This window comes from Ceratotherium simum, chromosome 11, assembly GCF_057802395.1.
Source record: "Ceratotherium simum simum isolate JZ-2026a chromosome 11, ASM5780239v1, whole genome shotgun sequence".
In the NCBI taxonomy this organism is placed as follows: Eukaryota; Metazoa; Chordata; class Mammalia; order Perissodactyla; family Rhinocerotidae; genus Ceratotherium; species Ceratotherium simum.
In genome coordinates this window covers 15311291-15330701 of record NC_141910.1, presented here as the reverse complement: position 1 = coordinate 15330701, position 19411 = coordinate 15311291, and the positions used below count along the sequence as shown (strand labels likewise).

Genomic DNA, 19411 nt, shown 5'->3' with positions numbered 1-19411 from the left:
GAGGGGAATAAAAAGATTATCATTTCCTTAACTCAAAAAGCTAATAATAATAATAGGAAACTGCTCCAAATGAAAGTCAGTAGAACAAAAGGGAAATACTCAGAGGCTTGCAGAGTAAGACTGAGCACATTGGTTACTCCAGTCACAGTGTCAAGTTAAACTGCTGTTCCCCACCGCCCCGCTGTGCACCCCCACCCGCCCCACCCCCACCTTCAGCTCCGCCTTTTTGTGCAGCGCTGTCCCCAGACATGGGGACACACAAGTCCTCCTCAAAGCTCTCTGTCAGCTCAGTACTTCACTCCTGGAATAAATTCCTTGGCATCCGGGTTCAGCTTACTTTTGCTCTGAAATAAGAACCAAGAGATCATAAATCCCAAGGAAACCTGTACTTTAAAACTTATTTTCTCCCTGCTTCCACTATTACCATACCTTCCTCTCAGCCTCAAGGAGAGAAAAAAACAGAATTCCTTGCAACTCAGGCTGTTTTTGCTGGGCTGCTCTCAATGGCTCCTGGCATACTAAGCCCCAACCAATCTCATTTTCTCCTTCCTGCTTTAGACTCCTGGTACCCTTCATGATGTTTTCATTAGAGGCTTGTAAGTTCGACTCCAAAAATAATTTTTCAATTCACTGAGTACCTTAACTTGATGAAATCAAAGTATTCCATCAAACCAGTTACTACAATTCCTATTTTTTTTTCATCTTGCTGTACTCTCTTTGGTTATCTACTCTCATGAATATCCAAAATCTTGGCAAACTGCAGGGCAGAGTCACTCAGAACATGAGTTGTGTGAGAATTATATCACTCACAGAATTCTGACATTAAGTAAACATGGGAGGCAGGGAATTCATTTCTCTGGTCTTCTAATTATAAGTGGAAAATGGCCTCTTAGGAGTATTTTCCTTCCAAAATGAGCAGGCCACTTTTATAACAGCATCATTCAAAACTATAAATATAGATATGAGGGACAGTAAAAGGAAAGAACAGCAGAAAATGATAATTTGAAACCAAACCTCTTCCATGTTCAATTTTTTATTCTTAATCCCAACTCTACTTTGAAGAGCCCATTGGGGAAAATGAAAGCTGGTAATGCTGCAACAATAATGTTCTCACAGTGCTTTACGAGGTGCAACGTGTCTTCAGTGCACCCTCTTATAATGCCCATGTGATGAGTGAAGAAACAGTGCCTCAGAGGGCTCCAGAGACTTGCCCAAGGTTGCAGGGCCAGCAAAAAAGTCTGTGACTCCAAATCCTATATTCTTTTCACTATGTCACATGTGGAACTACATATGGCTCTTACCAAAATATCTTCAGAATCATGACCATCTCCGACCGACAGTCCATTTAACTGCTGTTGCAACTGTCCCATGGCCTGAGGCAGGTCTCGTGATGGAATAAACCAGTCTTGGTCTTCTTCATCCAGCATCTCCTGGAAGCAGCGGTCCAAAAAGTCTTGCTCCTGCAGCTCCTCCTCCACCTAGCATGCAAAGATGAGGAGCTCTGACTTACTGTCGCAGTGGGACTCAGCCCTTCCAGTTTTTTCTCCACTTCTTTCTTTCAGAGGTTATTACTCCGAAATTAAGAATGATCTTGTTTGACATTTACTAAGAATTAAGATGCTTCTAATGACTGACTAGAGAAAATATAATTTTCAATTTTCCTACCAAATTCCATCAACAATAAGACTGAGGAAATAGTTATTCAAAATAGCAGAAATTCCAAGTATACACAGATCTTCTAAGATCTCTAATATGTGACACAGATATTATCCATTCATGTGGCACATGCAGAAAATCATTTTAAAGCTTGAAATTCTTTTCTCGATCTTGTTAAGAAGCAACTCTTCTTAAATTTCCCATTTTACAAGTATGAAAAAGGTACAGGAACTCTGTAACTAGACCACTACCTGGATAGTGGAGATTAAATCAAAACCAGCTCTTAGCTTCTGGCCCACTTTTCTGGTAATGAGGCCCCAAAGGGAGAAAAATTCTTCTAGAACCTTAGGAGGATAAAAAACACTTTTTGGCATACCAATAGAAAATGATGTCCTCGATGCAGTATTCTTTCAAAACAAAAAATAATAGGACTATTTAAACAACTCCCTATTTCTTAAAGATTACCCTAAACTAAAGGAATGTATATCTAGGATATTTTACACCTCTTTGCTGACATTGTTAACTCCTAGTAAAGAGTATGGTTCACTCTGCAGAATTCGTGTGATTTTAACAGGCCTTCTGCTTCACATCTGGCTATCCTTTTCCTGCAGGCTGCCTGGTGACAGATTCATAGCTCACTGGCGCCACCACCAGAGGGGAGGTCAAGCAAAAATAATCACCCAGGGCCGGCCCCGTGGCTTGGTGGTTAAGTGCGCACGCTCCGCTGCTGGCAGCCCAGGTTCGGATCCCGGGCGTGCACCGACGCACCGCTTCTCTGGCCATGCTGAGGCCGCCTCCCACATACAGCAACTAGAAGGATGTGTAGCTATGACATGCAACTATCTACTGGGGCTTTGGGAGGAAAAATAAATAAAAATAAATAAAATCTTAAAAAAAAAAAAAAATAATAATCACCCAAACTGGCCAATGCAGTTAGCCTCATGAATTCAAAAGAAAAGTCACTGGTAGCAAGACTTAAAAACAGTATTTCAATATAACAATCAGTCATACTTTTTTTGACCTCAAATAAATTAGATAGTTATAAAGTTCTTATAATAATAACCACAAAATATTTCCAAGCCACCAGATTTAACATGACTGCTCAAGATCTGCCCTAACTCTCCCCAACAGCATAACAGCGTGCTCCCCCTCGTTAAATCTACCCTTATTCACAGGCACAACCCACGAAAAATGTTACCTGGGCACAGGAGTGTGACAGGAAGCATGGTCTATGTGCTATTCACATAAATCATGACACGGTGCGCCACTTGGGGTGGAAACTGCTGGCTGCCCCCACTAAACTGGTTTCCTTCTTCCCAGAGCACCAGGCTGTTCAGTTAAAAACCACATTTTGCGTCTCCCATGCTGGATACAGCTGTGTAACTATTCATCACGTAACATTTCCAGAAGGGATGTGAGTACTTTGGCATCACTTGGTTAAAAGGAGATCCCTTGCCTTGGCCTTTGGCTCTCTCCCTTTCCCAGTGGCTAGACTTCTAATTACCCTTCAGCTACTCAGTTGATAAATGCCCTGGGGGTGGCAGAGCAACACCATGAAAAGGATCATGTGGTCGCAGAATCACCTGTCTACCGGGAATGCTTACCTTGGGCTGTTAACATCACAGAGATATAAGACAAAGAATTACTGCTAAATCTTTGTTGAAGTAGTCTAACTTTTCCCCACCTAACACACTTCTCTATCTCAGACTCACATTCTGCCAGTCCCTGAGTTCCTATTTGGGGCATGCCAGGTTGGCCTGTCTGTTCACAGCTGCTGTTTCCCAGAAGTCTATACCAGGTCACCATGGCATTAGATCCTCTTTTATTTATTTATTTTTTGTGTGTGTGAGGAAGATTGGCCTTGAGCTAACATCTGCCAATCCTCCTCTTTTTGGTGAGGAAGACTGGCCCTGGGCTAACATCCATGCCCATCTTCCCCCACTTTATATGGACGCCGCCACAGCATGGCCTGACAAGCTGTGTGTTGGTGCGTGCCCGGGATCCGAACCGGCGAACCCTGGGACGTCGCAGTGGAGCGCACACACTTAACCGCTTGCGCCACCGGGCCAGCCCCTAGATCCTCTTTTAATCAATGTGGTAAAAAAGATCAGTATCTTCTTCCAAAGTACTGTCACTCTGGTCTCTTACTAGCTGAAGATGCTTCTGGGTCAGCCCAGACCAGGCCTCCCTGTATTTTTAAGTTATTCTAAAGCCAAGGAACCCATTTCTTTTGTGACAGACTGATAGTAAAATAGTAGAGCTGCTGAGTTACACATATCAGTAACCTTCTACTTCTTTCTTTACCTGTCTGTTGAAATCCTCTTCATTCTCCATCCACATGTACTCTGCAAATGGGTTTTCCTTCTCATCGTGCCCATTTAACCCCTGGTCCTCTTTGGATTTTACACTGGGTGATGTATTCGCCACACTGGATCCATTCATTATGACAGAACCTAAAGAGGAGCAAAAGAAAGGATAAAATGATACAAGGATCAAGGAAGTGAAAACTCATAACATCTAGATTCTTCCAGAAACTTCTGAAGTTTTAAGTCAAAGTTATTAACTATAGATGAACAGAAACTGCTAGTCTGTAACTGTCATAAAACTAACCATGTCCTGCAGTTATCAACTATACAGATGTATAATTCTTTAAGAGTTAAAAGAAAAAAATGTCTAGGCTTAGTTAGCCTTTCTAGGCAAGTGGGTAGGTGGGGGGAATCTTTTCAAGGCAAATTTCTGTAGGTTCTAGAACCTAATCAAGATCACACAGCTTCCTTAACATTTAAATAGGTAGAGAAAATGCATTCTTTTTTTTTTTTTAATTATAATTATTTATTTATTTTTTCCCCCAAAGCCCCAGTAGATAGTTGTATGCCACAGCTGCACATCCCTCCAGTTGCTGCATGTGGGACATGGCCCCAGCATGGCCAGAGAAGCGGTGCGTCAGCGCGCGCCCGGGATCCGAACCCGGGCCGCCAGCAGCGGAATGCGCACACTTAACTGCTAAGCCACGGGGCCGGCCCAGAAAATGCATTCTTAATGAACACTGTAAGCAACTGCCCCTTATTCTGATTCTCAAGCTCTGTTTTTGTTTAAAACATATTTCAAAAAATGATAGGGGCTGGCCTGGTGGCATAGTGGTTAAGTTCACGCCCTCTGCTTTGGCAGCCTGGGGTTTGTGGGCTTGGATCCCGGGTGCAGACCTATACCACTCATCAGCCATGCTGTGCCAGTATCCCATATACAAAGTAGAGGAAGACTGGCACAGATGTTAGCTCAGAAACCATCTTCCTCACGCAAAAAGAGGAAGATTGGCAACAGATGTTAGCTCAGGGCCAATCTTCCTTACAAAAAAAAAAAAAGATACATGTTCATTGTATTGATAAGCAAAAAGAAAATTAAGGTCACCACTTGTCCAACCTTCCAGAGTTAAAAACAATTAACAATGTGGTGCATATAACCTTCCTGACTTCCCCTATGTTTAAGCAGATACATATACACACACACACATTCCCCAAGTATGCATTCTTCCAGTAACAGCATGAAGCTCCATCATTCACGTTTTCCCATTTCTAGGTTAACATACCATACCATCTTCTGGGGTGTTTCCAACGTTTCTGTATTATAAAGGTTGGATGACCTTCTTGTGTTCATCTTTTTAATGATTTCCTAAAGATAACTCCTAGAAATAGAACTGCTATATGGGAAAGTATGTGTTTTTTAAGGCTTTTGATTTACTGCCACATTGCCATAAGAATTTAAATTCCCACCAGTAGTACGTAAGTGCGTGTTCCTCTGCATTCATGAGTATTATTATTTTTTAAATCATTGCCAATTTCATAAAGAAAACTTGCAATTTATTATTTACATTTACATTTCTTTGATATTTACTGAGGCTGAATATTTTGAGATGGACTTACTGGCCGTTTATATTTCTTTTTTTTTTTTTAATAAATTTTTTGTTTATTGCAGTAACATTGGTTTATAACATTGTAAAAATTTCAGGTGTACATCATTGTACTTCAATTTCTGCATGGACTACATCATGTTCACCACCAAAATACTAATTACAACCCATCACCACACACATGTACCGAATTATCCCTTTCACCCTATATTTCTCATATTGTAATTTTTAGCTAAAATGATTTTTTTTGCTAAAGTACTTTGCCCATTTTCCTATTAGGGTATATATCTTTTCCTCAAAAAAATTCTTCTATTATCTTTCATAAAGTAATTTATAAATAAAAAATATTTTATTTGCCTAACATTTTTGGTGGGAGTTTTTGCCAGGCTTAATTTTTGTCTACAGCTTGTGTGAGTGTCTAACTTTCTATGGCCTTTTAAACTATGTACTTTTTTTTTAATTGTTTACACTTTGGCTTCCAAACCCATTTTGATGTGTTCGCTATCATCTGGAATGTGTTTTTTCTTTTTCTGTTCTTTATTTAAATCTTACCCATCCTTCAAAAACCACTGCAGTCTTTACTCATCTCTTCTCTCCTCTACAATCTTATACCTAATGAGCAAGGAGTTAATACTACTTAATTGTTGTATCTCGTATGCATAATTTTCCTCTTTCCAATTAGATTCGCAACTCCTGAACAGTAAGATGGAGGTTTATACGTTTTGTAACTCATCTCAATATTAGGAACTCAATAAATACCTGTGGATCACTGTGCTTAGGCAACTTTCCCTTTCTAGCCTGTTTCCCTTCAATCTCAACTCCATCCCCTCCCCCATCCTCCTTGGTGCATCTTTAAGTTTTCTTTAACAAATTATTTCCTCACTCATTTCCATCTTGGCAACATTCACAAAAAAGTCCTTGTCTGCTTCTGGGTACGCTAAAAAATTATTGCTTACTCCCCTTTAAAGTTTTTGCAATTTTCTAACCTGTTATGGACATTAGAAAATCTAATCTTCTTAAAAGACAAGGGAGAATGGTGAAGAGTAAGGAATAGATGGAAAAACAACTCACTGATAGTTCAAAAAGAATTTCTTTTAAGACAGAATCCATTTAATTCACTGTTGGCTTCAATAGCGCCCTTAGTATGAAATACATCCGTTTAACATTTTAGATAGAGACAAAAGAAATCAATGATTATTCCAAATACTACTCCATAATAATAATTCCATAAGGCTACAGAGGGGAGGAAACCAGTTCTTTATTTTCACCACTTCCATTTGCAGCATAACAATGATAGAAGCATATCTGCTCTAAATGCCAGGGCAACTGCATACCTAAGTAGGGTATTCCTAAGCACAGAGACTCTTAAAGGTCCTGATCCTTGCTGGGTAGCAGGTTATACAGTTTATATTTTCAAAAACTCATTTGGCAGTTGTCTTCAACCAGCACAGTGATTTCTCCCTATCAATGTGGAAATCATCCACAGAGAATCAGAGTTCAGTTTTCTAAAACATCTGCCTTTGCCCAAAAAATAAATCCGAAGTGCACATGACCATAAGGAAAAAGGGAAGGCGGAGGAAGAAAGAACAGAATACCCTTCTAATTTAAGAGCAAGATGTAGCACAGAGAGCAAATTGCAGGATGCACTAGTTCAAGAGAAAGAGAATGGAAAATTACCATAATCTCAACAAGAGGATGTTACCCAATTTAATGCAAACACTTGAGAAGAATTGAAAATACTGAGATACTAGGAAAGTGGTTCTCTCACAGTAGGCTGTACAGTGCAGATTTGTATTTTATACCCTTCTGCCTGAGTCTTCCACACAATTGGAAAATTCGGTTTCTCTAAATAGCAGCAACTGAACAACTTAATTTGTAAAGTGCTTAACAATTTATAAAGTACTTTCATATCTATGATATGACTTAAGGTATATAATCTGTCCAACTTCACTTTAAAAAAAACAACCAGGGTCGGCCCCGTGGCTTAGCAGTTAAGTGCGCGCGCTCCGCTGCTGGCGGCCCGGGGTTCGGATCCCAGGCCCGCATCGACGCACTGCTTCTCTGGCCATGCTGAGGCCGCGTCCCACGTACAGCAACTAGAAGGATGTGCATCTATGACATACAACCATCTACTGGGGCTTTGGGGGAAAAAATAAATAAAATTAAAAGAAAAAATTAAAAAAAAAAAATCTAGATAATGCTATAAGAAGACCAAAGAAGGTACCAGATTCTGGGGTTAAGCAACCTGAGTTGCTGGGTTAGTTCAAGAACAACACTAGTTTATGGGCCTACTGGGTGACAGTGAACTGGTGCTTAATATGCCCCTCGACTTCAGTGGCAGAGTGGGAATGGGGAGAATTTGCTGGAGACTGGTAACTCCTAGGTAAGGCATTTGGGGAATGACTTCCAACTTGGGAAAGACACCAGATAAGATAGGACCACTGCCAGTAACTTCCCTGACTTTCCTGCTTCCAGAGTTTCATCTAACATTGTCTTTCTGTTCCCAGCTCCTCTCCAGCTCACCATCTACCATGCTTGCCCTCTAACAGCACAGTGTTTCTCTAACCATCCTATTTTGACCTTTTATGTTCATTCTTTCACTTGATTTCATCCATATCAAGACACATCATTGTGAAATTCTAGTGTAGCGGGGACAGAGAAAATACCCCCAAAGCTTCCAGAGATGGGGGAAATCCTTGGTTACATAAGAAGGATCATGAATCAGAATGGCTGCCATGTTGTCAGCTACACTACAGAGGCCCATGTGCAAGGAACTGAATCCTCTTAACCAGGTGAGTGGCCTTAGAAGTTCATCTTAGCCCAACCAAGAAGCCTTCAAATGAGACAGCCATCCCAGTTGACAGCTTGACTGTTAACTTCCTGAGAGACTATGAGCTAAAGATACCCAGCCAAGCTGCCCCCAGATTCCTGACCCACAGAAACTGTAAGATAATAAATGTTTGTTGTTTTACCTGCCAAGCTTTGGGTAAGCTGTTACACAGCAATACATAACACAGGCGTTCAATAAACAATGACAACTAGCTCTGCCACACAAACCACTAGTTGCCACATCTTTCCTCTTATCCATCAGGAGGACAAATGTGCAGCTTGAAGTAGGTCATTGCTTGAGAAGTTCTTCAAGAATTTGACCTCAACAGGAGATAAAAGAGTTTATGTCTGGTCTGTGTCTATACTGCATTATGAAATCTAAGAACTATTTGAAACTTATTCCCCCTCCACCTCACTTTCCCTCTTACATACATGGCAAACATGCTGAAAATGGAAAATAACAGTAGTCATTTTGGCTGAAGATGGGAAAGCACATAGGCCTGTTCATAGCCAAAAGAGGGGTGCTAAAGCCTGCCAAGCATTTGATTTAGCACTTTACCATGGTCAAGGGTTTGTGTCTAAAATATTTGGCTTGAAATTGGGACCTTGGTTCCCAGCCATGAAGAACTTCAGGACTTTTGATGTCTCTAGGCTATTTCTAGAATACATGCTTCATCAGTTCAACACTTTGAACACCCACAACTTTCAGATCCAACATGCTCATACCAAAAACTAGCTATGCTTTGAACCTAAACGAGATCTTTCAGAAGCTATAAACCTGGACTGTCCCCATGATAACAGCTTGACTGTGAAGAATACACGGCACTTTTGACTAAATTACCTGGGAAAAGTCTATTGAGCAGTTGATATAAAAACTAGTCTCTACTATTCTGTTTCCTACAGTCTTGTTAACTTTGTTCAGTCTGGTTAATACCATTTTAAAATTAAATATTAGAGGAGGCGGAGTCAAGATGGCGGCGTAGGCAGACTCTGAACTCACCTCCTCCCGTGGACACAGCCAATTTACAACTACTCGTGGAAAAATTACCCCTGAGACAGAACTGAAAACTGGATGAGAGGAACTCCTGCAACAACGGACAATCCTAACTGGGGTGGAAGAGGCAGAGACTCCCTTCCGGAGAGGAAAAACGCCGCCTTCACAAGCCGCCAGCGTCACGGCCGCCGGGAGCAGCTCACAGGTACGCAGCCTCCCTGGAGGCGCGGGGTCCTGAGCCGGGGAGCGCCCCCGCTGTGGGCATTTTGTGGACCCAGCACAATCGACACCAGTGGCATAATATCTGACCTTGCCTGCTACTAAAGCATTGGGGAGCACCCCCAGAAAACCCGGTTCACAAAGAAACTAAAACTGGCTCTTAAAGGGCCCGCGCACAAACTCACCCGTTCAGAACGCATCCTAAAATCACCAGAAAGAAAGGTGCACACTGCTTTGGTGACAAGAGACTCACCTAATAGGCCCTGAGTGCATCTCGGTGAGGGGTGAGACCTCTCCAGGGACTGGGACATTGGCGGCGGCCATTGTTGTGGCCTGGTGTGAGCGTGCTGACACAGACGCCATTGGAGTTTTCCTGAGACCTGCTAGCCCAGGGTCTGCTCCACCCGCTAGAGCACCGATTTAATCCAGCTCAGCCATGGCAGGCAGCCCACCCTAGAGACTGGCCCCCCCTAACAACAAGCCCTCAGGCAACGTGTGGGCCTGCAGAGGTTGGTGAGTGGGTTTTCTGCAGCGGGGCAGCTGAGCTGACTTGCGCGGGGCAGGGTGTGCACAAGGAAGCGGGTGGAGAGTGTGGGGTGGTGGCGGAGTGTGTGGGGCTCCCGCCGTGGAGAGACTGGGTCCGCTTGGGGAGGTCAGGGCACTCACACGGGGCAGGACTGTGTTGACTGTGTGTGTGGACCTCTGGGCGGCAGGGCTTGTCAGCTGCAGAAGACTTGTGCTTCTCAAAGACCCACATAGGAGGTTTGCCCCACCTTCCAAAGCCTGAAACAATTGGGTGCTCCTGTGCCTGAGGCCAGCCCCACCCAGCTGCAATCCTCAGAGAGCTGACAAGAGACCTAATAGGCTAGAGGTTTACAGCAATTCTAAGGCCCTGAGCCTAACAACCTGCCACACTGTGGGCCTACTCACTTAAAAGAAATACTGCAACACAAATGTGGTATTAGAACTTACAGCCAACTGTGCTGGGGCTCCCCACACCTGATAAAGAGACTGAAGGGCCCACAACAACTACAAGCAGCTGAGCATTACAACAGCTGGCCAGGAGCATAACTCAGCCTCCTGGGCGCCTATAGGGAGAGCTAACAGGCCACAATAGAAGGACACACGTAGCCCACATAGGGGCCACCCTGGAACATTGAGAACTGAGGAAGCACACTGGAAGCCTCCTAAGCCATCACTTACATAAGGTCACCTATCCAAGAGCAGGAGGCGTGGCTGACCTACCTAATACGTAGACACAAGCACAGGGAAAGAGGCAAAATGAGGAGGCAAAGAATACATTCCAAGTAAGGGAACAGGACAAAACCCCAGAAAAGGAACTAAGTGAAACAGAAATGAGCAACCTACCTGACAGAGAGTTCAAACTAAGAGTGTTAAGGATGCTCACTGATCTGGGGAGAAGAATAGATGAACTCAGTGAGAATGTCAACAAAGAAATGGAAGATATAAAAAGAACCAATCAGAAATGAAGAATACAATACTGGAAATGAAAAACTCATTAGAGGGACTCAAAAGCAGAGTAGAGGATACAGAAGAACGGATCAGTGAGCTGGAAGAAAGACTAGAAGAAATTACCCAAGGTGAACAGGTAAAGAAAAAGAATTAAAAGAGTGAGGACAGTCTAAGGGACCTCTGGGACAACATCAAGCGCACTAACATCCGTGTTATAGGTGTCCCGGAAGGAGAAAGAGCGAGACAAGGGGTCAGAGAATCTATTTCAAGAAATAATAGATGAAAACTTCCCTAACCTAAGGAAGGAAACAGACATCCAGGTACAGGAGGCACAGAGAGCCCCAAACAAGATAAACCCAAAGAGGCCCACACCAAGACACATCATAATCAAAATGTCCAGAATTAAAGATAAAGAGAATCCTAAAAGCCAAGAGAATGTCAAGTTACATACAAAGGAAACCCCATAAGGCTATCAGCTGACTTCTCAGCAGAAACCTTACAGGCTAGAAGAGAATGGCACGATATATTTAAAGTGCTAAAAGGAAAAAACTTACAGCCAAGAATACTCTACCCAGCAAGGTTATCGTTCAAAATGGAAGGAGAGATCAAAATTTTCCCAGATAAGCAAAAATTAAAGGAGTTTGTCACCAAGAAACCAGTGTTACAAGAAATGTTAAAGGGACTGATTTAAGGGGAAAGAAGACCACAAATAGGAAAAATTATCTATTTCCACGATTAGAACGTAATGGATACAAATGCACAAAAAAGGTTAGATATGATATCAAAAACATAAAAGGAGGGAGGAGGGTAGTTAAAGAGTACAGCTTTCAGACAGAGGTCAAACTAAAGTGACCATCAATTCTGTATAGAAGAAGTAAGGAACAGAGAAGGACTACTTAAACACTGAGGAAAAAAAAATAAAAAAGTTAAAAAATGGCAGTAAGTACATACTTATCAATAGCTACTTTAAACGTCAATGGACTAAATGCCCCAATTAAAAGGCATAGGGTGGCTGACTGGATAAAAAAACAAGACCCATATATGCTGCATACAAGAGACACACTTCAGACCTAAAGACACTCACAAGCTGAAAGTGAAGGGATGGAAAAAGATACTCCACGCAAATGGCAATGAAAAGAAAGCTGGGGTAGCAGTACTCATATCAGACAAAATAGACTTTAAAACAAAAACTGTAAAAAGAGACAAAGAAGGGCATTACATAATGATCAAGGGAACAATCCAACAAGAGGATATAACACTTGTAAATATCTACGCACCCAATGTAGGTGCACCTAAATATATAAAGCAATTATTAACAGACATAAAAACAGAAATAGACAGTAACACAATAATAGTAGGGGACTTTAACACTCCACTTACACCAACAGATAGATCATCCAAACAGAAGATCAATAAGGAAACATTGGCCTTAAACGACACCTTAGAACAGATGGACCTAGTAGATATATACAGAGCATTCCATCCAAAAACCGAAGAATACACGTTCTTTTCAAATGCACATGGAACATTCTCCAAGATTGATCACATATTAGGCCACAAAACAAGTCTCCATAAATTTAAGAAGATTGAAATAATACCAAGCATCTTTTCTGACCACAACGGTATGAAACTAGAAATCAACTATAGGAAGAAAATCAGAAAAGCCACAAATACATGGAGATTAAACAAAATGCTACTGAACAACGACTGGGTTAACGAAGAAATCAAAGAAGAAATCAAAAAATACCTGGAGACAAATGAAAATGAAAATACGACATGCCAGAATTTATGGGATACAGCAAAAGCGGTTCTAAGAGGGAAGTTTATAGCAATACAGGCCTATCTCAACAAACAAGAAAAATCTCAAATAAACAATCTAAAAATGCACCTAAAGGAACTGGAAAAAGAAGAACAAACAAAGCCCAAAATCAGTAGAAGAAGGAAATAATAAAAATCAGAGCAGAAATAAATGAAATAGAGACCAAAAAACAATAGAAAAAATTAATAAAACCAAGAGCTGGTTCTTTGAAAAGATCAACAAAATAGACAAACCTTTAGCTAGACTCACCAAGAAAAAAAAGAGAAGGCACAAATAAGTAAAATCAGAAATGAAAGAGGAGAGGTTACAACAGACACCTCAGAAATACAAAAGATTATAAGAGAATACTATGAAAAACTATATGCCAACCAATTCGACAATCTGGAAGAAATGGATAAATTCTTAGAATCATACAACCTTCCAAAACTGGATCAAGAAGAAGTGGAGAATTTGAATAGACCAATCACCAGTAAGGAGATCGAAACAGTAATCAAAAACCTCCCCAAAAATAAAAGTCCAGGACCAGGCGGCTTCCCTGGTGAATTCTACCAAACATTCAAAGAAGACTTAATACCTATCCTTCTCAAACTCTTCCAAAAAATTGAGGGGGGAAGCTCCCTAACTCATTCTGTGAAGCTGACATTACCCTGATACCAAAACCAGACAAGGACAACACAAAAAAAGAAAATTACAGGCCAATATCACTGATGAACATCGATGCGAAAATCCTCAACAAAATACTAGCAAATCGCATACAACAATACGTTAAAAAGATTATACACCATGATCAAGTGGGATTTATTCCAGGTATGCAGGGATGGTTTAACATTCGCAAATCAATCAACGTAATACACCACATTAATAAAATGAAGAACAAAAATCACATGATCATCTCAATAGATGCAGAGAAAGCATTTGACAAGATCCAGCATCCATTTATGATAAAAACTCTGAATAAAATGGGTATAGAAGGAAAGTACCTCAACATAATAAAGACCATATATGAGAAACCCACAGCTAATATCATCCTCAATGGTGAAAAACTGAAAGCTATCCCTCTAAGAACAGGAACCAGACAAGGATGCCCACTGTCACCACTCCTATTTAACATAGTATTGGAAGTCCTAGCCAGAGCAATCAGGCAAGAGAAAGAAATAAAGGGATACAAATTGGAAAGGAAGAAGTGAAACTGTCACTATTTGCAGATGACATGATTTTATATATAGAAAACCTAAAGAATCCACCAGAAAACTTTTAGAAGTAATAAACGAATATGGTAAAGTTGCAGGATACAAAATCAACATACAAAAATCAGTTGCATTTCTGTACACTAACAACAGTAGCAGAAAGAGAAATTAAGAATACCATCCCATTTACAATTGCAACAAAGAATAAAATACCTAGGAATAAATTTAACCAAAGAGGTGAAAGATCTGTACACGAAAACTATAAAACATTTCTGAAAGAAATTGAAGAAGACACAAAGAAATGGAAAGATATTCCGTGCTCTTGGATTGGAAGAATTAACATAGTTAAGATGTCCATACTTCCTAAAGCCATCTATAGATTCAAAGCAATCCCTATCAAAGTTCCAACAACATTTTCACAGAAATAGAACAAAGAATCCTAAAATTCATATGGAACAACAAAAGACCCGAATAGCTAAAGGAATCCTGAGAAAAAGAACAAAGCTGGAGGTATCACACTCCCTGATTTCAAAATATAATACAAAGCTATAGTAACCAAAACAGCATGGTACTGGCACAAAAACAGACACACAGATCAATGGAATAGAATCGAAAGCCCAGAAATAAACCCACACATCTATGGACAGCTAATCTTTGACAAAGGAGCCAAGAACATACAATGGGGAAAGAAAGTCTCTTCAACAAATGGTGTTGGGAAAACTGGATAGCCATATGCAAAAAAATGAAAGTAGACCCTTACCTTACACCATACACAAAAATTAACTCCAAATGGATTAAAGACTTGAATGTAAGACCTGAAACTGTGAAAGTTCTAGAAGAAAACATAGGCAATACAGCTCTTCAACATCGGTCTTAGCAACATCTTTTCAAACACCACATCTGACCGGGCAAGAGAAACAATAGAAAAAATAAACAAATGGGACTACATCAAACTAAAAAGCTTCTGCACAGCAAAGGAAACCATCAACAAAACGAAAAGACAACCTAACAATTGGGAGAAGATATTTTGCAAACCATACATCTGATAAGGGCTTAATCTCCAAAATATATAAAGAACTCATGCATCTCAACAACAAAAAAACTACCAACCCAATTAAAAATGGGCAAAGACCTGAACAGACATTTCTCCAAAGAAGATATACAGATGGCCAACAGACACATGAAAAGATGTTCAAAATCACTAACTATCAGGAAATGCAAATCAAAACTACAATGAGATATCACCTCACGCCTGTCAGAATGGCTATAATTAACAAGACAGGAAACAACATGTGTTGGAGAGGATGTGGAGAGAAGGGAACTCTCATACACTGCTGGTGGGAGTGCAAACTGGTGCAGCCACTATGGAAAACAGTATGGAGATTCCTCAAAAAATCAAGGATAGAACTACCATATGATCCAGCTATTCCACTGTTGGGTATTTATCCAAAGAACTTGAAAACACCAATTTGCAAAGGTACATGCACCCCTGTGTTCATTGCAGCCTTATTCACAATAGCCAAGACTTGGAAGCAACCTAAGTGCCCATCAAGGGACGAATGGATAAAGAAGCTGTGGTATATATACACAATGGAATACTACTCAGCCATAAGAAACGACGAAATCCAGCCATTTGTGACAACATGGATGGACATTGAGAGTATAATGCAAAGTCAAATAAGTCAGAGGAGAAGGCCAAATACCGTATGATTCCCTTCATTAAGTAGTAGATAATAACAACAATAAACAAACACATAGGGACAGAGATTGGATTGGTGGTTACCAGAGGGGAAGGGGAGAGGGTGGAGGGTGAAAGGGATAATTCGTTACATGTGTGTGGTGATGGGTTGTAATTAGTATTTTGGTGGTGAACATGATGTAGTCCATGCAGAAATAGAAGTACAATGATGTACACCTGAAATTTTTGCAATGTTATAAACCAATGTTACTGCAATAAAAAAAAAAAATAAATAAAAAAAAAAATAAAAAATAAAATTAAATATTACGGATAACAGTTTTAAATTTTATTTTACTTCAAATATGCTGCCACTGATTCAGGTTTTGTCCATTCTCAATTACATCTTAGCAACCCAGGTCATTAGACACACTCACTCATTAATATCTGAGTGCTCTTTACCCTAGGCACTGTGCTTGACTGGTGCTTGGACAGGGTACACAGTCCTTGCCCTGGTGGTACTTACATTCTCTCAGGAGAGAGACATGCAAATAATTAAGAATAATTATGATCCATCTTATAAAAGGACAAGTAAAAGGGACAATTAGAAAAGAACAGAAGGACTCAATCAAGTCCAGAAGCGTGGGATGGTTAGGAAAGGTTTCCCTGAGCAAGCAATATTTTCACTGATTCCTGAAGAATAGAAGTTAGCTAGCAATACAGAGAAGAGTGAAAAGCATGTGCAAAGACTCAGAGGCAGGAAGGAACTTGCAGGAACTAAAAGAAGGTAGGTATGAATACAGTTGGAGGGTGAAAGGAGAAACAGTGGTGAGAATGGCAAGGAAGAGAGATGAGGTTGGGGGCAAGCCCCACGGCCTAGTGGTTAAGTTTGGCATGCTCTGCTTCAGTGGCCCAGGTTTGGTTCCCGGGCGCAGACCTACACCACTCGTTGGCAGCCATGCTGTAGCGGCAGCCCCCTTACAAAACAGAGGAAGATTGGCACAGATGTTCGTTCAGGGCAAATCTTCCTCATGCAAAAAGAGGAAGATTGGCAACAGAAGTTAGCTCAGGGCAAATCTTCCTCAGCAAAAAAAAAGAGTGAGAGAGAGAGGAGGTTGCTCAGGCAGACTGGGCCAGATCATGCAGGACATTAGAGGCTACATGAAGGATTCTGGATTTCATCCTAAAAGCAAGGAAAGCCATTAAAAAGGGTTCTTGGCAGCATAGTGACACAATTCAATTTATATTTTGACATCATTCAGGCTGCCATATGGAAAATGGATTAGAGAGATGAGAGTGGATAATGGGAGACCCATATGGTAGCTAATGTGTTAATCCAGATGAAAAAATGGTGCCTGCTTGGACTAAGATAATGGCAGTAAGAAGAGAGTAGGCAGATTCCAAAACTATTTTAGGTTGTTTTTGGTGACGAACTGGAAGTGAGGAGACAGAATGAGGGAAAATATCAAGGATAACTTTGGCACAAGCAACTGGGTGGATGGTAATGTCATTCACTGAGCTAAGGAACTCTGTAGGAAGGGCAAACTTTTCTTGGGTGGTGATGGGGAGTGGGGGTAAAAAGGGTGATGAGTTCTATTTTGGACACATTAAATTTGGAATGCCTCTGAAATGCTCAAATGGTGACATAAGTAGGTTGTCTATATGCATCAAGAAAAGGGTAGGTTTGGCTAAATATGGAAATTTGGCATAGTCGTTTATATAAATAGTAAGAGAAGTCATGGGACTAGAAGATATTGCCTAGGGAGAAAGGGCAAAGTGAGATGAGAAGAAGGTCCAAGACCCAGACCTGATGCATGTGAACATTTAAAAAATTCAGGTAGAGGAAGAGGATAATATAGAAAAGAAGACTGAGAAGAATAAGCCAGAGAGTTGAGAAGGAAACCAGAAGAGTGTGGAATCACAGAAATCAAGGGAAGACAGAACCCTAGTGTAGTGATTTGGATGGCAGCCCCCAAAAGATATGTCCACATCCTAATCCCTAGAACCTATGAAGGCTACCTTATTTGGAATAGAGGTCTCTGCAGAGGTAACTAAATTAAGGACCTGAGATAAGCAGATCATCCTGGATTATCCCAGTAGGCCCTAGAGCCAATGATAAGTGTCCTTATAAGAGAAAAGCAGAGGGAGATTTGAGACAGAGAGAAGGAGGCAATGTGACCATGGAGTCAGAGATTGGAATGCGAAGTCAATCTCTGGACAGGCAAGTCAAGGAATGCCAACAGCCACGAGAAGTTGAAGAGGCAAAGAACAGACGCTCCCATGGAGGCTTCAGAGGGAGTCCAGCCCTGCTGACACCCTGATTTTTGACTTCTGGCCTCCAGAATTGCGGGAAAATAAATTTATATTGTCTTAAGCCACCAGTTTGTGGTAATTTGTTACAGCAGCCAAAAGGAACTAATACACCCAGTAAGGTGGGTGTGTTGAGGCTGCTGAAAGGTCAAGAGGAAGGCTGAGCAGTGTTCACAGAATTTAGGACCTTGGAAATCTCTGATGACCTTAATGGGAAAAGTTTCCATGAACAGAAATGAGAGAGAAAGCCAAATGGAGGAGGTACGAATTGCAGGAGACGGGAAGTATTTGACAACTCTTTCAAGGAGTCCAGCTGCCAAGGAAAGGACAGGAATGGACAGAAACTGGAGGGGTAAGAGGTTCCTGGAAACTATTTTTAAAGACTGGAGAGTATAAAGCATGGTTAAGTGTTCATAGAAAGAGTCTAGTGGAGAGGGAGAGGCTACAAATAAAGGCGAAAGAAGGAATAACTGATAATGTAGGCCATGGGAAGGCAGGAAGGGATATTTATTTTTTGAATAGCTAATATATTCACATGATTCAAAATCTAAATGCCTAGGATTCTTAATTAGTTAATAGATGGTGGCATGGTGAGCATGAATTCAGAGCTGACGGAAGAAGAGCATGGTGAGAGAGATTTTATCCATTACAAAGCCACATGAAATATCCTTACCCCATGGCAGGAGATTTCACTCTCCTAGTGGCAGGAATGCTTCTGTTGCTGCCTGGACAGTTGCTGGATAAACCTATCAAACTCCAGCTTTGTGATTTTCTTTTTGTTTCCTCTTCTAATTATTCACAGGGTCATATATGTGTGTATGGGTGTGTGCATATATATACATACATATATACATATGCATACATTTTAAAGCTACATAAGCAATACAAGAAATAATTTTATAAAACCTTTTAAATTCATATAGAACATATTTTTATATGCCATGTTATACTTTACACTAAAATAATTTCTCTCTCTCCTTGTTTTACAAAGTCTTCTTTTACTAAGTACATAAACCCCATCCACTTTTCTCCATCATCTGGTGGAAGATCCAGGTAGAAAGGAGGCAGGATGAGTAGTTCAGCTTTTTGGGGGGTAGGGTGGGAAGGATACATAGGATATGTATATAGAGATTTAAAAAACAGGTTCCAGGTCCATGGCTTAGTGGTTAAGTGCAGTGCGCTTGGCTTCAGCGGCCCAGGTATGCAGCTTCAGATCCCGGGCGCAGACTTACACCACTTGTGAAGCCATGCTGTGGCGGTGACCCACATACAAAATAGAGGAAGACTGGCACAGATGTTAACTCAGGGCTAATCTTCCTCAGGCAAAAAAAAAAAAAAGAGG

The 19411-nt window shown here is 40.9% G+C and overlaps 1 protein-coding gene across 1 annotated transcript in view; it reads right to left on the bottom strand.

The window, feature by feature from the left end:
• Window positions 1-209: 209 nt before the first annotated feature.
• PAIP2B (poly(A) binding protein interacting protein 2B) overlaps window positions 210-19411 on the bottom strand; it is a 35220-nt gene continuing 16018 nt past the window's right edge. Inside the window, exons 2-4 of the mRNA XM_004435563.3 lie at window positions 3961-4109; window positions 1302-1478; window positions 210-344 (exon numbers count right to left, since the gene is read on the bottom strand). Coding sequence (XP_004435620.1) covers window positions 288-344; window positions 1302-1478; window positions 3961-4098 — 372 coding nt within the window. The 5' untranslated portion in view covers window positions 4099-4109 and the 3' untranslated portion in view covers window positions 210-287. The remainder of the gene's footprint in view (window positions 345-1301; window positions 1479-3960; window positions 4110-19411) is intronic.